The sequence below is a fragment of the Megalops cyprinoides genome, chromosome 3 (assembly GCF_013368585.1).
Source record: "Megalops cyprinoides isolate fMegCyp1 chromosome 3, fMegCyp1.pri, whole genome shotgun sequence".
NCBI lineage: Eukaryota > Metazoa > Chordata > Actinopteri > Elopiformes > Megalopidae > Megalops > Megalops cyprinoides.
The window spans coordinates 19,781,352-19,800,812 of record NC_050585.1 but is presented as its reverse complement, the minus strand read 5'-3'; the positions used below and the strand labels follow the sequence as shown (position 1 = coordinate 19,800,812).

Here is a 19,461-nt window from a genome sequence, read left to right as displayed (position 1 = left end):
CTCATCAATGAAAAGCCACTCCCTAATGCTTGACAGCCAGGTTTAGACAAAGGGATCATGCTGACAGTTGGATAGAGTACAGTACTAACAAATTCAGAATGTGGCACAAATGGTGTCCTTAATACCAGACATCAAAACAAAATTGAATTGCGAAGAAATATATATGCCGGATGCACTTGTTCAATGCAATTCCCAAAATTATAGAGAGATCCTTCATGAGCACTGGCCTACAGCTCCCTCCAGTCCTCCCCAGTCTTAAATTCATTCTTGTCAAATCAGATTTATCCCCCATAACACATAAGAAATTCCTGGATGACATCCCATAAGGCAATTACAAATATGGGCAATATGTAAAATGTGATTTCATATGTAAATGCAGCTTCCTTCACCATCCCATCGCAGGAAAAAAAACAAATACATATGAAATACATGATTTAAATCTACTTCAGATACATTTTAGTAGAAGACAGACAGTCTCAAAACTGTGTTTATTATAGACTTTACATCACAAAGTATTGTCTGTATTTCGACATGACACTGAAACTGTACTTCAGGATTTGCAATGTTGCTGTGAAATGCAAAGCTCTTCTTTTCCATGGACGTCTCAAAACTTTACCTAAAACTAACAGTGTAATCATTGCACTGTAAGATCCAACTGCACATATTCCACAGTAACTCAGAGTCCAGTGACAGAAACAGTCAAACGTAGAACAGCTTTATGGATGATAAGGCATTTGACTATAAAATGAAGTGCTGAGGTGAACAAGGCTTTCATTTCCATTCTTAATTGCTATGGAAGACACAGAGGTCAGAAAACAGAAAGATAAGTATTGATCACTTATAGTGACAGGCATATCATTTTTAAGGCATCAGTGTGGCTCTTTGCTCTGCAGTTAAACTTCACTGGACCGGCCACGCAGTGAAGAGCACAGATGCTTAATTTTAGAACACAGGCAGTACAGAAAGCCAGCGGGATTGAGATATAGTTAATTTTATCTTAGAAGTATCTTTACAGTAGATAAAGTGCAAATTAACTTGATTAAAAAGCTATTTTTCCTCTTTTTTCCTCCATTTTTCAGGTAGGGTGAGCCTTTGATGGCCTCCGGCAGTTACAGGTACAGGCAGACCTCTCTTACAACCCCAGGACCTGGGGCTCCAACTGCAGGCCCAAGAAAGAGTTCCCAGCCTTCACAAATTTGGGCACATCCACCCCTGGAACACAGAGATAACATCAGGACTGCAAACCATTACACAGCTATAGTGACATCATACACACACTAACACACATCTATAGTGACATCACACACATGTAAACACACAAGTAAACACACATACACATGAGCAAAAGAGAAGGAATTGGCATTTTGCACAATTTTAACATTCTACACTGCATTCTCATTGGCTTGTCTCGGTCCCAGGACCAACCTGAGGTTGGGCTTGGCTGACATACCAGCAGTACAGGGCAGTTACCTGGACATGCCTCCAGCTGGCCCCTGGTATATAGCTGACCTGCAGGGAGGTCAGCTGAAATGTGACTAGAAAGAGGCCATCATCTACCTGATTGGGCTTTTATCCAGGAGATGGCTTTCATGGCCAAAAACCGCCACTCATCCTTGAAGTCTGCCTTCTGTCCATGAAGCCACAAAAGTGCCAGCACTGTGGCCCAAACTGCTGGGGACTGGGAACAAGGAAGAGACAAAGAGAAGAGCTCAATGCTGAGAACCAGGGGCTCAGTTAAAAAGGGCACTTTAGTTATAGGCTACTATTAACTAAAATCACTGTATTAACTTTAATTACTTAAAACTGAATAGAGGAAGCTTCTTCACACACACAAAGTCTTTTTAACACATTCCACTGGCTAGACTAAATGTCAAAGGTACAAACTGTTAACAGTTAACTTTCAGAATATGAAGAAAAAAAGTCATGTGTTGCATGTGAGACAGATTATCCTTTTCTTACTTTTTCAGAGGCTCAACCATAATCACATTTTTGGTTTTGTTGTCTTCAAATGTCCTATTTCAATACACTACAGTAGTGTAATACGCTTGGATGAGAATGTATCTGATAAAAAATTCTAATAAACATTCTTTTAGCCAGTGTCATTTGTCATTGTGACTTGAATTAAAGTTTAAAATAGTGTCTTTCTTGACTTTTTTCCCTTGAATGTGAGTTGAAATTAGAGGCAACCTTGAATGGATTAAATACGCTGCCTATGCTATACTATGCATCCTGTGTGATCTGCTAGGCAGGCTATTTTTCCAGGACTTTGAACTAGACATGCACTTTAGAGCCAGGGGCCAGGGTTGTCCTGAAGAAAGCAGACAGGAGCTTCTGCTGTTAGGACTAAACCGCTACCTTGCCAGGCATGGCTTTGGCCACTTCCTCTTTCTGTTTGCCCAAGATGGATGTGAAGGATTGGTGGAGGTCCCAGGATCCATCTGCTTTCTGTAAGCCAATCAGATCCAGCATGGGGTCCCCACTTTTTTTCTCTGGGGGACAGAAGTTGGATTATTACATTACAACAGGGAGTCAACAGTCAATCTGAATCCTGTCATGTTATAAAATATTAAGTGCATTGTCTGTTTTACAGAAATAAACACAACTCTTACCTTTTGGAGGTGAAATCGAATCACATTCCACTACAGAACGACTTTTACCTTTAAAAAACAATTAGAATCTGATCACTTCTCTCCCACTTTTGCAATTACATGGTGCATGCACTGGCGGCAAACCAATTTTTTATCGCCTTGATCAAGCACAATAATGTGCCCTGTTCATTAGAAGCAAAACCCCTACCCAACTTCAGAGATGAAAATCCCATGGAAGATTTGGCTGAAAGCTTTGACATTTTCCTGCAAGCCATACGGCCACAACCGCCGCCAGCTAAAAAAAAAAAAAAAAACAGCCAGAAACGAACTGGAAGTCACCTTATGAAGAGCAGTTTCACACACAACAGTTCATTCTCTATTAGTCAGGTCTTTACATGTTCCTTTTGGCAAAATAAGTCTTTCTTCAACAGACTGTATATTTCATACATTACATATAATACTCATCAATGACTACTTCTACTGCTACCACTACTAATAATAATATCATAAACATACACTTTAAAATACACTATATGGACAAAGGTATTCGGACGCCTGACCATTACACCAAACAGGGACTGTAATGACATTGTATTCAAATACATATACTTTAATATGGAGCTGGTCCCCCTTTTGCAGCTATAACAGCTTCCACTCTTCTTGGAAGGCTTTTCACAAGATTTTGGAGTGTTTCTGTGGGAATTTGTGCCCATTCATTCTGTAGAGCATTTATGAGGTCAGGCACTGATGTTGGACGAGAAGGCCTGGCTCGCAATCTCCGTTCCAGTACATTCCAAATGTGCTCTTCACTGGAGATAAGGGGCCTAGCCCAAACCCCGAAAGACAGGTGTGGCCAAATACTTTTGTCCATATAGTGTATTACAAAAGAACAAGGACTGACAGAGTTAACACCTTGTATGTCTGGATTCCAAATCAGTTATCTGATCACATACATGCAGACCATCAGCATTACCTTAGAAAATAAATAAATAAGTAAATAATAATAATCATCAGAAATAGGAACATCAGAATGATAACACTACTACTAAATAATTAAAGAGAAGGGGATCACCAGACAGTGGCTTCCTAACTGTAGCTTCATTGTATTAAATCAGAAGAGACAGTGTTTTTATCGAAGAAGACTCCAGTTCTAATTCTTTTTTTTTTCTCTTTTTCCCCTTTATGCAAAGGGGAAAAGAGACATTTTTTGAAATGCCAATTTTCTTGTAGACTTGTCTCTCACAACAACCTCTACACTCATGTAGGAGCACTTAGGCAAGACAAATGCAATTCTCTGACACACTTGCATGAAGCCAGTAACTATTTTTCATACTACGAGTCACAAGGTGTCCTACCTGCAAAGACCACAGGTATGACTCTGCGTCGTAGGGGGCCCTTGAGGATCTGCTTGCTCTCTGTGTTGACAGCAATGAAGGATGTGTAGGAGGAGCTAACCCCTGATCGGACACTCAGCTCCACCACCTTCTCCTTCACGCCGCTGTCAACATCCCCCTGAACATCTCCTTCCATGGCCAAGATGGCGGCACGAGCCCCGAGCCTGTGAAGTAGCAGGCTGGGGAGAAACACACAGGTTTAGGCTTACAGAGTGACACAGGCCCTTTTCATAGGATTCCAAAACAGAGATGCACTGATAATTCCCCCTGGTTTTCCACATATACAAGAGACATTTGCCTTTTACAGATTTGAGATTGACAGTTTTGAATATTATATGTTCCCAGGCTACAGAGCCCTGCACCAGCACCTGCATTCAGACATTTATTTTACATGTTTACATCATTATTACATAAATACACACATTAATTGCTCATTTATTACTAAATTGTGTGAAATGAAATGCGCTTTTCATGTTGGCAGCAAATCCCTCATAAAAATCCTGCATATGTCTATTATCACTACAATACAGTAATTCATGGATTTTCCCATCTGTAGGGATCTCTACAACATAGCCCCCTTGGGCAAGGTACTTAACCCACAATTGCCTCAGTAAATATCCAGCTATATAAATGGATAACATTGTAAAGAACTGTAACCTATGTAAGTCGCTTTGGATAAAAGCGTCTGCCAAATGAATAAATGTAAATGTCTTGGATCAGGCCTGTTTGGTTTTTATTACATTATTAGCATTTAGCAGATGCTCTTATCCAGAGCGACTTACATCAATTACTGGTTTTTTACAATGTTATCCATTTATACAGCTGGATATTAACTGAGGCAACTGTGGGTTAAGTGCCTTGCTGAAGGGTACAGCAGCAGTGCCCCTGTGGGGAATCAAACCAGCACCCTTTTGGTTACGAGTCCTGCTCTTTAAATGCTATGCTACACTGCCACCCCAGTCTCCTCTTGGTGGTTAATAATACTCTCAGGTCTGTAAGAATTACATCTTATTACACTTATTAATCTGGACAGAACTTGTATGTGGGGCAGAGTCACACATCTTATGCCATTGCCTTATATTTTAATTTCCCATAACAGAGAGAGCCCCACCCAGTGTTTGACCTGACTCCTGTAACACTGGCTAAAAAGGTGGTTACAGGAAACTGATTTTATTCTGAAGTGCATAAGGATGCCTCTGTATTGGCTGGTTTGACAGATTTTGTACACCCACTTGTATTCTCTACAAATGCACTGATGATGGTGTGAGTGCTTGTAAGTGTGAACATAAATTTGTATTAATCTCTAAAAATTAATCATTGTATAGTGAGTGCAGAATTTGCTACCTTGATGTGACATACGTTTCTTTAATACTACCTTTCCATTTATGCAAAAAAAGACCCTATTTGGGATTGAGCATGTTGTCATTATCAGATCATTTGAGTGATTCTATTCACATCAAAAAGTAGTTTGCTTCTAATGTAAAGTGTAAAGTTTCTAATGAATTGAATGTATTTAATCAAGAGTTAAATATGTGATTTGTCTAACAAGGGGACAAGGCATAATTAAGCAGAGGGAAATATCATCATTATTTAATGACATTCAAAATTAAAATGAGTTTTAAATTGCATTTCTTATTTGCTCTGCAGAGGCCTGTACTCAGAAGACCAAAAATATACACTGAATAAGTGGAACAGCAGGTCTGCCATCCTGCCAAGTTCCAGGAGGGCAATGCTAAGCTATAGCCCATATTTGGACATGCTGTATGTTGAAAATGTTTTCTGTCCTATGCCAGTGTCTGTACACAAACATTTCACCTGCTGTCTTCCTTTGGCTTCAGGCTGAAGCTCAGATCATTCTTCACTACCTCCTCTCCCAGAGCGTAGAGAAGACTCACAGAGCCAGTGACGCAGCTGTCCACCTGAGTGTGAGAGAGATGGAGAGAACAAGAGTGAGAGAGAGATGGAAAGATGAGAGGCAAAGAGACAGACAGTGGGAGTGAAATATTTAAGTCTAGTGTCTATATATCTATATTTTTTTTACATTTTTATATAAATTTGGAATCCAATATGGAAATACATGTTATTCAATAGTTTTTTCTTGTACCTGATATAGGATAACTGTACTAAGCCTTACTATGGGATTAGTGTCATTTACATTACATTATTGTCAGTTGTTAGTGGTGTCATAGTTCAGAAAGGGGACTTATGCATGTACAAAGTTGAGGGGGACTATTCTGACCTGTCCTGTGAGCTGGGCATACACCAATGCCCTCTGACCCTGGAAGAGTGTCTTGATGGGAGGAGACAGGTTGGTGGTGGACACCCCTGCCGGAAGGTTCCACTGCAACGAGATGTCCTTTACTGCAGGCTGCAGGGCAAACTGAAGAGACTGAATCACCTGAGGAGGGAGGGGGCAGAGGAACATGTGATGTTTAATAATTACAATACTCCCTTCAGCACTTCTTGGCTCATTGTTTTGGCTGGAGTCTAGCGTGTATCTAGCACTGTGTCAAGCTTGGTCCTGAATACTGGGTTGCTGCTTCATCTCAGATTCCAAGCTCAGCTCTCCCAAACACTTATTCCTATCATCCTAAAAATACTTTCAGTTACTAGTGTCAGTGTAAAAGTCTAAACAACATCTGCAGCCCCCTTTATCAAATTTACAAATGTAAATTATATCCCCTTAAGACTCCTTGAACAAAGACTAAACAGATGAAGAGTGTCTCAACTGTCTTTATTTTCTCTTTAGCACCTTTAGCACTAGTCTTGTTGCCCTTTCTCTGTACTAGATGGACAGATGAGGTCAGACACAGATCTAAACATCCCAATGGCTTCTACCTTGTAGTACTCATAGCATTTTGGTTCAGTTACAGTTACAGTCAGTTATAGTCAGCTTTCACCAGCATTTCTACTCATAGATGAAAAGCAAATGAAAATCAGAAAAGCACAGCTCCAATTGTTTGGAGATGAACACAACACAATCATTTTCATAATATTTTGTGCTATACTATACATCTGGTGCTATGATTTATGAGATTTTAAATGTCTCTCTGTCATGACTCTATCACTCTCTCACTTCTGGCTCTCTCACCTTAGACTGCAGTCTGTCTGCTCCTGTGATGAACTGTGGGTGGCCTGAGCCATGCTTAGCCATGCCATTCACCAATGCACTGCTGGCACCCTCTCCAATGCCAAACGTGAAGCACCTGGACACAGAGAAACAAAGTAAGTCTCAATACACACACACACACACACACACACACACACACACAATAACACACCCATACATGTGCACATGCACACTTTGACACACCCCCACATACATGCACACACAAACACACATACACATTAGCATTCCAAAAAAGGTATACAGGAAACAGGTAGGACTAACCTGTGAGAGAGGGCATGTCTCTTCACTAGATCAATCACAGCTTTGGTATTTCCCACTTCTCCATCAGTGAATACAAAGAGCTGAAAAAGAGTACCTCTATAAACCTCAAAATATCATTGAACAGTAACACTGGATGAAGGGGGTCTGGGAGGAGAGAGAGGGTAAGGACCTATTTGTTTACTTTAGCCATATCATGTCTCCTGCTGCATGTATTGTTCTACTGTAGCAGATTTCTGAACAGCAGACAGCGTTGAAGCAGGAGACAACATTGCAAATAATTCCACTGTGGTGTCAAGTGTGGTGCAGCAGAAATGAAGACAGTGCCCTACAGGGACAGTATTTTTCCATCATATAGTACAATGGGAAGTTGTATACAGTAACAGAGAGTCAGTTACAGTTACAGACAGTAGTACGCATTAGTGTCATACAGTAACAGATTGTGTTCAGAAGTGTAAAGCAGTGTTGCTCATTGGACAGAGGTGTAAGGAAGTGTTGCTCATTGGACAGAGGTGTAAGGAAGTGTTGCTCATTGGACAGAGGTGTAAGGAAGTGTTGCTCATTGGACAGAGGTGTAAGGACAGAGATATGAGGCACCTGGCGTGGGTGGGAAGGAAGGCAGGGCTTGCTGTAGATCTCTTGAAGGGGTTGCAAGATCTCTGTCCCTCCAAGATCAGCCTGCATCGACTTCGCCTTCTGCAAGGCGGACTCCATAGTGGTCTGTGTGTACTCCACACTTGCCCTGACACAGACAAGGATAGAGAAAAGTATGAACCACAGTGGCATAGAGTCTGCAGCGGTAGATGTTTTTTCTCAAATGATCTATTCATTTCACTCCTCCCGCACCGATGAGGAAAATAAAGAACAACACACTGTAGACTGAACTTCCTTGTGATGAAACCCCCCTGAAAAGCAACAAAAAACATGTCCACCCAATTCACGGCGGATTGTTCTCTTGGCTTTGTTTCGTCACTCATAAGAGAAATTAAATGGAAGTTGAGGTGGCTAAACTGAGTCACTCACAGGAAGATCGAAGTGTATGTTAAGATGGCTAAGTTGAATCACTCACGGGAAGAATGAATTGTATCTGGAGCCAAAGCCGTAGATGTTGAAGTAGCAGCCCATTGGCAGACTCTTCAGCAGCAACAGCAGGGTATCCTGGGGACATGGAAGAGGACACACTGCAGCTTTACCTGATATCAGTATGAAAGCCTCATTACTGAACTAAACATTAGGGATTTGTTAGGTTTGGAAGCGTGAAATGGCTCTACCCTAGCGCTCTCTATGCGGCTCTGACTTGTCTGGCTTTGGTTCATGCTACACGACATGCTGCCAGAGCGATCCACCAGGAAGATAAACTCCCCACAGGAAGCAAGAGAGGACTGCAGCGCCGCAGGGAACTCTGGGTAAAGACTCAGCATGGCCACGGTATCCCCCATCAGCGAGCCTGAGAGAGGAAGGAAGAGAGAAACTGAATTGTCTTTAAGTCATTTCAATGAACCGATTTGATCTGATAAAGTTCTAAATTAACTGAATTTAATTGATTTTAACTGAATTAATATGAACTGAACTGAACTGAACTGAACTGAACTGAATTTACTTCATATGGGTGGATTTGATCTGGATTGACTCGAACTGAATTGAGAAAGTAGAGGAAAACAGTACAGAAGGTAGAGGAAGATGAATGCTCACCTTGTTTTTTTAACACTTCTTGCCTCCCTTATGCAACCAGATTTTGGAATTGCTACACACATAACAGACTCGGCTTACTGCAACAACCTCTGCACTTCTGTATGATTGAAGGATAGGTGCTACTCCGCTGACATGATCGGATGGAACTAGGGTTTCTTTTTGTTTTCACATACGTTTGATTACTTAATAGAGGTGGCCCTGGCACTCAGCAAAAACAACCATGTGTTATCAACTCATTACGTTTGTATTACACTACTTCTACAAGCTGTCCTCACAAATGTACACAGAACTACCGCAATGTCCCAACTAATGAGAACGCATCCTGACCTGGACTGGCAGTTGACTGCCCCCCCTCCAATATGACAGTGGGCTGATGTGGCTGAGAGCAGTACAGCAGAATCTCAACATCACGGTCAAACTTGTGATCTGGAGAAAGGCTAACCTGCAGAGAATTGGTTAGAGATAGTTACTGTCATTGTCATGATCATAATGTTAGCAAAAGGTGGAAGAAGAGCAATAAAAAAGGTGTGGCCACAAACACAGATGAGGAAGAAAATCCAAAAAACTGATCAAAATCTGTGAAAGGAAAGGAAGTCAAGTGTTCACCTTCGCTTCAGTGTGGTCAGGACACAGGAAGTCCAAGGGGGTGAGCACACAATTGGACTGCACACTCTGAATGGGACTGGGCGAGTAGATGTGGACACTAAGAGACAAGGTGTATGGCACAGCATCCCCTGAAACACCAGCCACCTCTGAGGTCACACTCTTACTGCCTAAAAGACAGAAAGAGAGACAAGACAAGACAGAAAGACATTCTCTCAGAGAGGTGAAAAGGATTTATTTTTCAAATGAACAGAGGAGAGAATACTATGCAAACACACACACACACACACACACACACACACACATAGACACAAAAGAATATAGATATCAGTCTACATTAGTATGAATGTAATGTAATGTAACTGTTTCCTCTGCACTATTAGGGAAGTGGTAACTCTGTTATGTAATGGGTGTTGTGTTTGGGAGAGCAGTCAGAGGCGATGGCTGCACCTGCAGGGGTGTAGCGAGGGTTCAGCACAATGGGCAGGCAGAACCTCAGGGCGTCATCGGCCTGCACGGCCAGTTCAGTGACGTAGGCCAGGGAGATGGAGGCGCTCTCTCCCGGGGGCAGGCTCCCCACCCTCAGCTGGAAGATGTCAGAGCTCTCCGTACTCTCCTCCAGCAGGAAGGCCTGCTGCCCCGAGCTCAACGCATCATCATACTGTTCCTGTGCCTGTGAGGGAGGTGAGGTCATCAACGTGAGACGCATGACAACCAAGCCACCTCTCTGCACCCTCTGAACTTTGTGCCGTGCTTACCCTGAGCTGAGAGGGTATTACCGGAAATGGAAAAGGTATGACAGCACAACACACTTCCTGGTCAACTGTACTATGACCAACATGAGAGCTGAGAGTAGAGGATATGTTTGCTAAAACACACAATCATCAAAAGACTGGACTTCCAGTACAGCACAAAAGGATTTCACACACACTGATACATGGCTCCGTTGAGATGGCAGACACTGAATGTAAATCACTATTTTGGAAAACTGCACAAACACGGCAAAGTGCAGGGCAGGGTCTTCTTTCTCCTCTGTCCCACCTCCTGTCTCTCCCGGAGCTGACCCTCGATCTCTGTGCCACCAATGTGGGCCAGGAAGCGGTAGACAGAAGCATTGCTGTCCATGGGAAAGGTGAAGATGGCCTCCACTGGCCCGGACTGCTGGTTCTCATACTGAAGAGTGGAGCTGACTGAAGCCACGTGACCCTGGACATCCACCTCCACTGACACAGATTTCAGGGGAACTAAGAGCGAGAGAGTGAGGTAGGAAGGAATTGAGAACAAAATAATATTACAGGGGAAAATAAGAAGGAGAGGAGAGATAGGAGGGGGGAGAAAGCTACAATTATACCAGACTGATCACCTGACCCTTGTCTGACCATAGAAGTTTGTCTCCCATAGCAACATCTCAGACGGTTGGAAGCACAGATCACAGGTGATGCACAGAGCTGCTATTCTGCATTTTACAGTAATCGGAAAAGGAGGGAATTCCTTCACGACCACAATATGCCAACAAAATCAGAAAGGGGATTTCTCAGGTCTAGTACTGTGCCCTACTTTAATGTATTTTTATTGGCTGTCCTTTGACCTCTTGTGCAACCACATATCCTGAACCTTTATTGCTGCTGCTTGCTCTGTCTTCACTGCATGCCTATGTAGCTAGTATTTCGAAGACACACCATGCACCTTTACATTTTCCTGAATTATCAGTTTTATTGGATCCAGACCTTCTTGCATTTAGTCTTCATCTATCTATGATGCATTACTCAGAACATAACAATATGAGTTTAATGACAATAACTGGTTATTAAGCCCAGCAGGCTCATCATGCTGTCTGTCTTCAACAGTGTACCCAGTACTGCGCCAAGCCTGGTCTGGAACAGCCTTAATGTCCCTACTTCTACTATACATACTGTAAAGGTATGCTATGCATTACATTCTATAAAGAAACAAATACTTCCTAGCGTCAGTGTGAAATTCATCTTGAACTCACTTTCACATCTTGCTATGTTGACAGAATGCAAACATTGATGCAGGTGAAAGATACAGTAGCCACCTTTTGCCGTTGTGCCATCTCTGATTTTTCATATCATAATTTGAAGTTGTGAGGTAATCAGGGTACAAGTACCTGGTTCGTTCCTCTCTGTTCTCAGCCCGCATGGGTGGTTCATTGTAGCTGGGGGGAGGAAACAAGATTATTCAGCGGAGCTCTTTGTCAAAAAGTATCACTTTCATAGTAAAATAGGTGTTCATATCAACCCCATTCTTTTCAAACAAACACCAAACACAAAATCACCAATCCAAATGGGTCTGTTTGCTCTCATACATACATACCGTGTACCTACATTTACCATTTTAAAATAAAACAACTATAGCGCTGTTAGTAAAACAAAAACAGGTGTAGTTACTCTGCACCCTTTACCCCCATTTCTTTCTGCGCACATAACACTTGTCTAACACTCAGACGACGTTGGTAAGGGATGCGTACTTTTTCCAGACTTTAACTTTGGAAACGCATTACTGTAATTAAAGCGCATACCATAACCTAATGTGCTATATGCTATGATACCCGCGGAAGAGAAAAAAAATTGGCACTGCTTAGAATCACTTTCACTTTCACCAAGCTCTCATTTGCTAGAAAATAAATTATAAAATCAAATCAAACAAATGACACATTCTCTGCCTATACTGTCATATTTTTGGAAACATTAATAACACACTTTTCTGCCATAGGGAACCTTCCCTCAGCCGTTTTTTTAATTGCTACCTGCAAGATGCTGATAAACACCTCGGCGTACATTGGGGTCTGTCATCCAAGTTCCTAGCGAGACGCAATCATCTATACTTGCTTTGCCAGCTGCTTCCTGGAACTGTACGCCCCCTCGAAAGCGACTCGAAGCTGTGACTGGGCACGGACTGATACAAATCCGCCTTCTCCAACGCCAATCTGAAGAGACTCTTTCCTATTGATCAAATTTCAAGCAGAGAAGGCACGAGGCACTTACGTCACGTCACTTCTAAAAAAGTAGGTGTGTCGCAGTGTTATTTCCAGTGATATTTTCAAACAAATGGACAGCATATAGATTTCCTTTCAAGCAAACGGACGTAAAAACATACAGGTTACGTATCACATCGTGACAACTGCGAGAAAAGTAACTGTGTCAAGTACATTGATAATATTTTACATATTATATTACATATTATACATTTTACATGTAATATTTCACATGTAAAAATATTCAGAAAAAATATTTATGTATGGACTTATGTGTGTGTTTTAATGTACTTACATTTGAAAAATAAATTAAGCCTCTCTGACATCAGTACATTGGTTAAAATTTTGAAGTCTTCTGACAAAAGGTCTAGTGGGGATGTTGCAAAATGTGAGCAACACACAGATGAAGGGCGTGGCAGCTGGCCCTTATTTTAGTAGGATGGGGGAGGGTGGGGGGGACGTCAGAGATGGGAGGGTGTGGAAAGAGAAAGGGAGGGAGTGATGTCATTGTTAGTACTGGGCTGTGCTTTCCCTCTCTCTCTCTCTCTCTCTCTCTCTCTCTCTCTCTCACTCTGTCTCCCTCTCTCCATCACACACACACAGAGGAGGAGGACACAGCAGAACCAAAACAGGCATCCCAGCATCACCGTCACCAGGACAACACAAGATAGGTATGGTACTGTCATCTTCCTGTGTGGTGTTCTGACTGAACACAGAGCTGCTTATGTGAAGGTTGATCCCATGGTTTATGTCTGTAGAAAATAGTACTCTCTACCTTTGCAGACCTCAGTGGTGTGCGGTGATCTGAGAGTCTGTAATGGGCGTGTATGTGTGTAGTGTTTTAAATGTGTCACCATTTTATGGTAGGAATAACTCTCAACTCTGCCTTTATGCTGCATGGTACTGTTGTTTTCTTTTGCACTAATACTGTTGTATTTCTTTTTTTATTTCTTGCTGTTAAGAACCTTTATATGAAACCTCTTGCCAGGTACATGCTAGTGGGAGGATTTGGGGGTTAAGTGCCGGGCCATCAGCCTAACCTCTTACCCTCTGCACCTTTCTCTTTCTGTGAGCATGTTCTTCTGGTGTTGGCAGCATCTCTAGGGAACCCCCCCCCCCCCACCCCCCCTTTGGCAGTGCATTGTGGGATGTGTCCCTGTCCCTGTTGCAGCTTTCACCGTAATTTATGTTATATAAAAATATCATATTAGGCCATTATGCTTGTCAGTTTATTATGAGAAAGTTATTATTTTAAAATAATTTTTAATTACTTTTTAAGGGAAGAAAGTAATTGTTTGTTACTCTTAAACAAACTGCAACTACTTAAAAATATACTGTTGCACAGTCATTGTAATGCTTTAGCACTTCAACAGCACCTTGAACAGCAGAAGTAAATGGATGGTTTAATTTGTTATCTGGGCAAGTGTTAAAGTGTGGTTATACCTGTATTCTTAATATCACTGAGTTTCCACAAGTAACCATGCTGAATAATGGTGTCTTCTCCAGTGCAAGAAATGTCATATCTCTTGTAAACTGAGAAAACTTATGTCATACAGAACATTTTTCACAGCACCCTAGGCACAAACAGAAATTGTTATGGTCATTCTTTTTTCTAGCATTTTGAATCAGTCAAAAGAAGCTCTTAGGTTCACAGCTAAATGTACCTTTGAGATAGCTAATACAAATGAATAGCAATGGAGCAATGGAGTTTCCTTTCCCTCAAAGTGGGTGAGCTTGCCCGGTTTGTCTGAAAGAAGGTAACTTTTTTCTGAGCCAAGTGATGTTGCTCAGTGTTGATGCTGACTGATTTCAAACAGGAGAAAAAAGAATGACCAAATCAGTTCTGATTTGTGCTAGGCTGCTGTTAAAGTTTTTGTCTTCAAACACACAAGATATATGACACATATTAATTACATATTAATTGCACATAGTGATATGTTGGAAGACACCATTATTCTGCATGATTAAAATATTCTGAGCAATTTCTGACGTGTGAATGGTAAAAACAGCAGAAAGCTATCCATTTGTTGTGGTTACACTGCAGCTTGTTTATGCACAGTGATGCATTTTGAGTGTGTGTGTGTGTGTGTGTGTGTGTGTGTGTGTGTGTGTGTGTGTGCATGCGTACATGCGTGTGTGTGTGTGTGTGGGTGCATGGGTGTGTACATGTGACTGTGAAGTGCCTCCAGAGTGTTCCTCCTCTCGCCATTGCCACACCCTTCCCCATCCAATTCCATGCAGTAATGCAGCGGTCATTTCTTGGCAGGGCAGGGAATCAATCTCACTAATGGAGTCGCAAGAGAAGTGTGTGTAAAGGCCAAGGGGAGGGTGACTGCTGCACCGTTTAGCTAATCAAGATATAATGTCTCCTCATGTCTCCCCATCTCTTGGAGTGACTCACGACTGCCGTCTCGAGCAGCCTGCCTTCACCTCCCGATCTCTGCACACACGTTACATTACGCTCTCTGAATGTTGTTGTGACACGGTGGTAGCAACACAATGTTGCTGTTACTTTAGAGCAAGGATGCAAGACGTGCATTCTAAAATAACACATGTCTGCATTATTCTCCATGATGGATTGTTTCCGCCTGTTAACTAGGCTGGAAGGCTTTTTATGGGAGGTCTGTAGGCACTGTGTATACACTTGTCCTCCATATTTAATCATACCACTGATTAAGCACAAACAAAAAAACGTGTAGTGCCTCAAAAAATGTACATATGGATCATTTTCTTCTGCTGAAAAATATTTTTAAATAGCGTGCTGTAATCTTAATAGCATTGCACAGAGAAAAGTCATATTGAAATTTCTTCCAAAAAATGGATTTGAGTCACGTTTAACCATGTCATTCTTTATTTTTCATTCATCCCTCTACGCCTCTGACAGCGTGCTTTATCTTCCTCTCTCTCTGCCTCCTCCTCCTGAAATGCATATACTGTCGACCCCCCCAGGATGGCTGAGGGCACAGTGTCCCTGGCGGAGGTGGAGAGCTCCTTCCGGAAGTTTGCCATGCATGGTGACACCAAAGCCACAGGGAAGGAGATGACTGGCAAGAACTTTGTGAAGCTCTGCAAGGACTGCAAGGTCATCGATAGCAAGAGCATCACCAGCACCGACGTGGACATTGTCTTCAGCAAAGTCAAGTGAGGCACCCATGTGGCACACACACACACAATCACACTGACACATACACACAGGCACACACACTACACATACACACACACACACATACACACACACACACACACACATACACACATACACACATACACACATACACACACACACAATCACACTGACACATACACACACAGACACACACACACACTACACATAAACACACACAGACACACACACACACACACACACAAACACATGCAGACAGACACACACACACACACACACAATCACACTGACACATACACACAGACACACACACTACACATAAACACACACACACACACACACAATCACACTGACACATACACACACACTACACATAAACACACACACACACACACACACACACACACACACATAAACACACACACACAGACACACACACACACACAATCACACTGACACATACACACACAGACACAGACACACTACACATAAGCACACACACATACACACACACACAATCACACTGACACATACACACAGAGACACACACACACTACACATAAACACACACACACACACACACATACACACACATACACACAAACTGATTTCCCCCTACTTAAATCAGCTAAAAAACTCCCTCCCTCTCACTGTAGCTGGTAAATGGTGATTGTTTTTGTGCAAAATGGTTGCTAAGCATTATCCAGGTTGGTGTGAGACATTTTGGTAGTTTAAGCGAGTCACCCTCTCTGACTGTAGAGCACTTTGAGATCCGTAAAAGGTTCTATCGATATCCAATCCATGCATTTATCGTTAATGGACACACTGGCAGAGGGACAGGACACTACACTGGACTGCACAGATGTCCCTACAGACTGAAAGCTTGCCAGACACACATTCAGGTATCCTTCACAGCAATGAGTTCAGAAACATTTGCGTGGGTGCGTGTGTGTTTGTGTGTGCAGGGCAAAGACCGCCCGTGTGATCACCTTCGAGCAGTTCTGCCAGGCACTGGCAGAATTGGCCCCCAAACGCTTTAAAGGAAAGGGCCAGGAAGAGGCGCTGCAGCTGCTGTATGGCCTGATCGCAGGCAAAGAGCCCGCCAATGTGGGTGTCACGGTGAGTACTCACCTCCAGAGGGCAGGGGGGGCTCTGTGGGCCCCAAGACACCATTGGGTTTTTAGCACTGTGGGGACTTTACGAACGTGAGATCATCCACTTGGGTATTGCTGAGAATGTGCGGGGCTCTGAGTATGCACACATGAATTTACATGTGTGTTTCTGTCATGTATTGTTCAGTAACTTTAAATCAAAAAGTAGGACGGGAGGACCGGGAAAAACACCACACAAGGCTACTGTATACACTCCAGTAGTAGCAAGGTGCGAAGATATTCAGCAATAGGCATTTACATGCAGATATACTGCTGATATTTGAGTTGGCACATTGTTATCTACTCTCTTCTCGTTCTTCTCTCTACCCCTCTCTTTTTACCTTTATCCTGTTTTCTCTATATCCTTTATTTCTCCTTCTGCTCACCCTCTACATTGCTCTCTGCTGTCCTCTACTCTCTTTCTATCCCTCTCCCCTCTCTGCTTTCTGCTCTCTTTTCTGTCTTTCTCCATCTCCACTGCTCTCTGTCTCTCTTTGTCTCTCCTCTGTTCTTTATTTCTCTCTCTCTCTCTCACTTCCCCTCTCTCCTCTGCGTTCTCTCTCTCTCTCTCTCTCTCTTCCCCTCTCTCCTCTGCGTTTTCTCTCTCTCTCTCACTCTCTCTCTCTTCTGCATTCTCTCTCTCTCTCTATCTATCCCTCTCTCCTCTGCGTTTTCTCTCTCTCTCTCTCTCTCTCCTCTGCGTTTTCTCTCTCTCTCCTCTGCGTTTTCTCTCTCTCTCTCTCTCTCTCTCTCTCTCTCTCTCTCCCTTTCTCTCAATGCTTCTCATCTCTGCTCACTCAGAAAGTGGCCAAGGCTGGAGCGGTGGACAGACTGACAGACACCAGCAAGTACACGGGCTCGCACAAGGAGCGCTTCGATGACACGGGCAAGGGCAAGGGCAAAGTGGGCAGGGAGGACATCCCAGACACCAGCGGCTACGTTGGGGCCTACAAGGGTCAGGGCACCTACGACGAAAAGGTCAAGGAGGACAAGTGAACAAGGAGGGCATGAGGAGAGCCCGTTGCTGAAGGCCTTTCACCCCCAGATGCTGCTTCTGTGCTTTTATTTAAAGCTTCGATAGATGAATATGTTAGTGGACTGGCTTAACACTGTACACCTTGTCCATCGGGCGCTATCTTCCTGAGTCACAGCACTAAAGCTCCGGTCACATTTGTGAACAATGACTGTTAAAGTAGCAATGACTGTAAATCACTTTGTTACCAACATGCCAACTAACGTGTTACTACTCAGTGCACCTGCAAATCTGCTCCTTTTGTGCACACTTCGGAGAGGAAGCAAGCAGACCGCCATACGCTGCTGTTTTTTACAGGGGTTGTGCAAACTATGTAGCTAGTTATGCTAGCGGCCACTCCTTCCCAGGGGATTCCTTAAAACCACCTGCATGTCCTCCATTTTTAAGGCATGGAAAGAGGGCTGGGTTTGTCATTAAGCATGCGGCCTTAGCCAGGTTTGTCTAGGATTTCGTCTTCCATTTTTAAAACATGCCTCATGCCCTGCTGAATGATCACAATGATAGGATTGTACCAGTTTTTTTTTACAAAGCTGTGATTGGTTAGCGTCACAAAACATTGGAGTCACACCTTGCAAACCATTCTGAAAGTAATCCCAAGGTTAGCCATTGCTTTTCTTTGAGGTTATTTACTCAGATATTGTTGTAGCGATCTTTACTCATTCTTCACGTGTTTGCACTGGAGAGATGTAGGTGTTTTATGTATATTTGTTATAGTTATGCAGCAGCTATGGTAATTGTTCAAAATGTGACCGGACCTCAGTCCGTCACTGATACTGACTGGGTAGAGTTACACTAGATACACTGACTAATTGTCATCCCATTTAATTCATAGCTTTCAGAGAGTCATTCTAATGGCTCTGATTTTAACACAGCAGTAGCACCACACACGCAGTCACTCACACACTCACACACACACACACACACACACACACACACACACACACACACACACACACACACACACACACAAACACACAGGATGGGTCAATACTGGCACACTGACTGAATCAGTGCTAATGGACTTCAACCACGCACTTCATTCTGTTACTATATGGTTCTGCATTACCAGCAACCACTCCACTTGCAGGATATGTTTGATAAGCTAAATGTCTCTTGACTGCCTTTTCTTGTGGTTAAAGAATCATTTTTTTGCTTTTCTTCCTAACTGGCCCTGGATTTTGTGGTGTCTTGGTCCATCTGGAAAATGACCTATTCTCTGACCTATTCTCTGCACTTTCTGACATTTATGTTGTAAAAATATGCTATAAGAAATAAAATTGGATTAATTGGCTGATTGATAAGCTTGAAAACCTTTTTACAGCTCAGATTTTCATGGTACAATGTCAGAGTAACACACCACACCGTGTACATTTGTGTACAATGTAGAGTGGTGTTGAAAAGTGTAGTCAGAGTTAAAGAAAAGTATTTTCTACCTGTGCCATGTTGTCTCCATTACTTTTGGATAACTCGACAGAACTTTTTAAAACTGGAAA

The 19,461-nt window shown here is 42.6% G+C and overlaps 2 protein-coding genes across 7 annotated transcripts; one reads left to right on the top strand and one right to left on the bottom strand.

Moving 5' to 3' along the window:
• Positions 1 to 12,526, bottom strand: LOC118774872 (von Willebrand factor A domain-containing protein 5A-like). 4 transcript variants are annotated; one of them, XM_036524436.1, is made up of 19 exons: positions 12,454 to 12,526; positions 11,794 to 11,841; positions 10,707 to 10,909; positions 10,116 to 10,338; positions 9,669 to 9,835; positions 9,390 to 9,504; positions 8,642 to 8,817; positions 8,440 to 8,528; positions 7,968 to 8,112; positions 7,374 to 7,453; positions 7,074 to 7,188; positions 6,222 to 6,380; positions 5,798 to 5,901; positions 3,944 to 4,161; positions 2,797 to 2,883; positions 2,610 to 2,657; positions 2,356 to 2,489; positions 1,558 to 1,678; positions 1 to 1,212 (listed from the first exon to the last, which is right to left on the bottom strand). In XM_036524436.1, exons 1-19 carry the CDS (start codon positions 12,476 to 12,478, stop codon positions 1,133 to 1,135), a joined length of 2,337 nt encoding a protein of 778 aa, XP_036380329.1. In that variant the 5' UTR covers positions 12,479 to 12,526; the 3' UTR covers positions 1 to 1,132. The 4 variants fall into 4 exon arrangements, with proteins under 4 accessions (XP_036380329.1, XP_036380330.1, XP_036380328.1 ...); XM_036524437.1 differs by having other exon boundaries at positions 12,464 to 12,520; XM_036524435.1 differs by having other exon boundaries at positions 12,433 to 12,500.
• A 101-nt stretch (positions 12,527 to 12,627) lies between these two features.
• tppp2 (tubulin polymerization-promoting protein family member 2) lies at positions 12,628 to 18,902 on the top strand. Of its 3 annotated transcripts, none has more exons than XM_036524440.1 (5): positions 12,628 to 12,690; positions 13,264 to 13,331; positions 15,610 to 15,801; positions 16,750 to 16,903; positions 17,737 to 18,902. In XM_036524440.1, the coding sequence occupies exons 3-5, from the start codon at positions 15,611 to 15,613 to the stop codon at positions 17,929 to 17,931; spliced, it is 540 nt and encodes a 179-aa protein (XP_036380333.1). In that variant the 5' UTR covers positions 12,628 to 12,690; positions 13,264 to 13,331; position 15,610; the 3' UTR covers positions 17,932 to 18,902. The 3 variants fall into 3 exon arrangements, with proteins under 3 accessions (XP_036380333.1, XP_036380334.1, XP_036380332.1); XM_036524441.1 differs by lacking the exon at positions 12,628 to 12,690 and adding an exon at positions 12,752 to 12,784; XM_036524439.1 differs by lacking the exon at positions 12,628 to 12,690 and having other exon boundaries at positions 13,241 to 13,331.
• Positions 18,903 to 19,461: the final 559 nt, after the last annotated feature.

Coding starts and splice junctions, on each gene's coding strand:
- LOC118774872 (XM_036524435.1), bottom strand. CDS start 12,478: ATGACAGACCCCAATGTACGCCGAGGTGTTTATCAGCATCTTGCAG. Junction 7,189..7,373: donor AGACATGCCCTCTCTCACAG/GTTAGTCCTACC, acceptor CTCTGTGTCCAG/GTGCTTCACGTTTGGCATTG. Junction 4,162..5,797: donor AAGCCAAAGGAAGACAGCAG/GTGAAATGTTTG, acceptor GTTTCTCCCCAG/CCTGCTACTTCACAGGCTCG.
- tppp2 (XM_036524440.1), top strand. CDS start 15,611: ATGGCTGAGGGCACAGTGTCCCTGGCGGAGGTGGAGAGCTCCTTCCGG. Junction 15,802..16,749: donor ATTGTCTTCAGCAAAGTCAA/GTGAGGCACCCA, acceptor TTGTGTGTGCAG/GGCAAAGACCGCCCGTGTGA. Junction 16,904..17,736: donor CCGCCAATGTGGGTGTCACG/GTGAGTACTCAC, acceptor CTGCTCACTCAG/AAAGTGGCCAAGGCTGGAGC.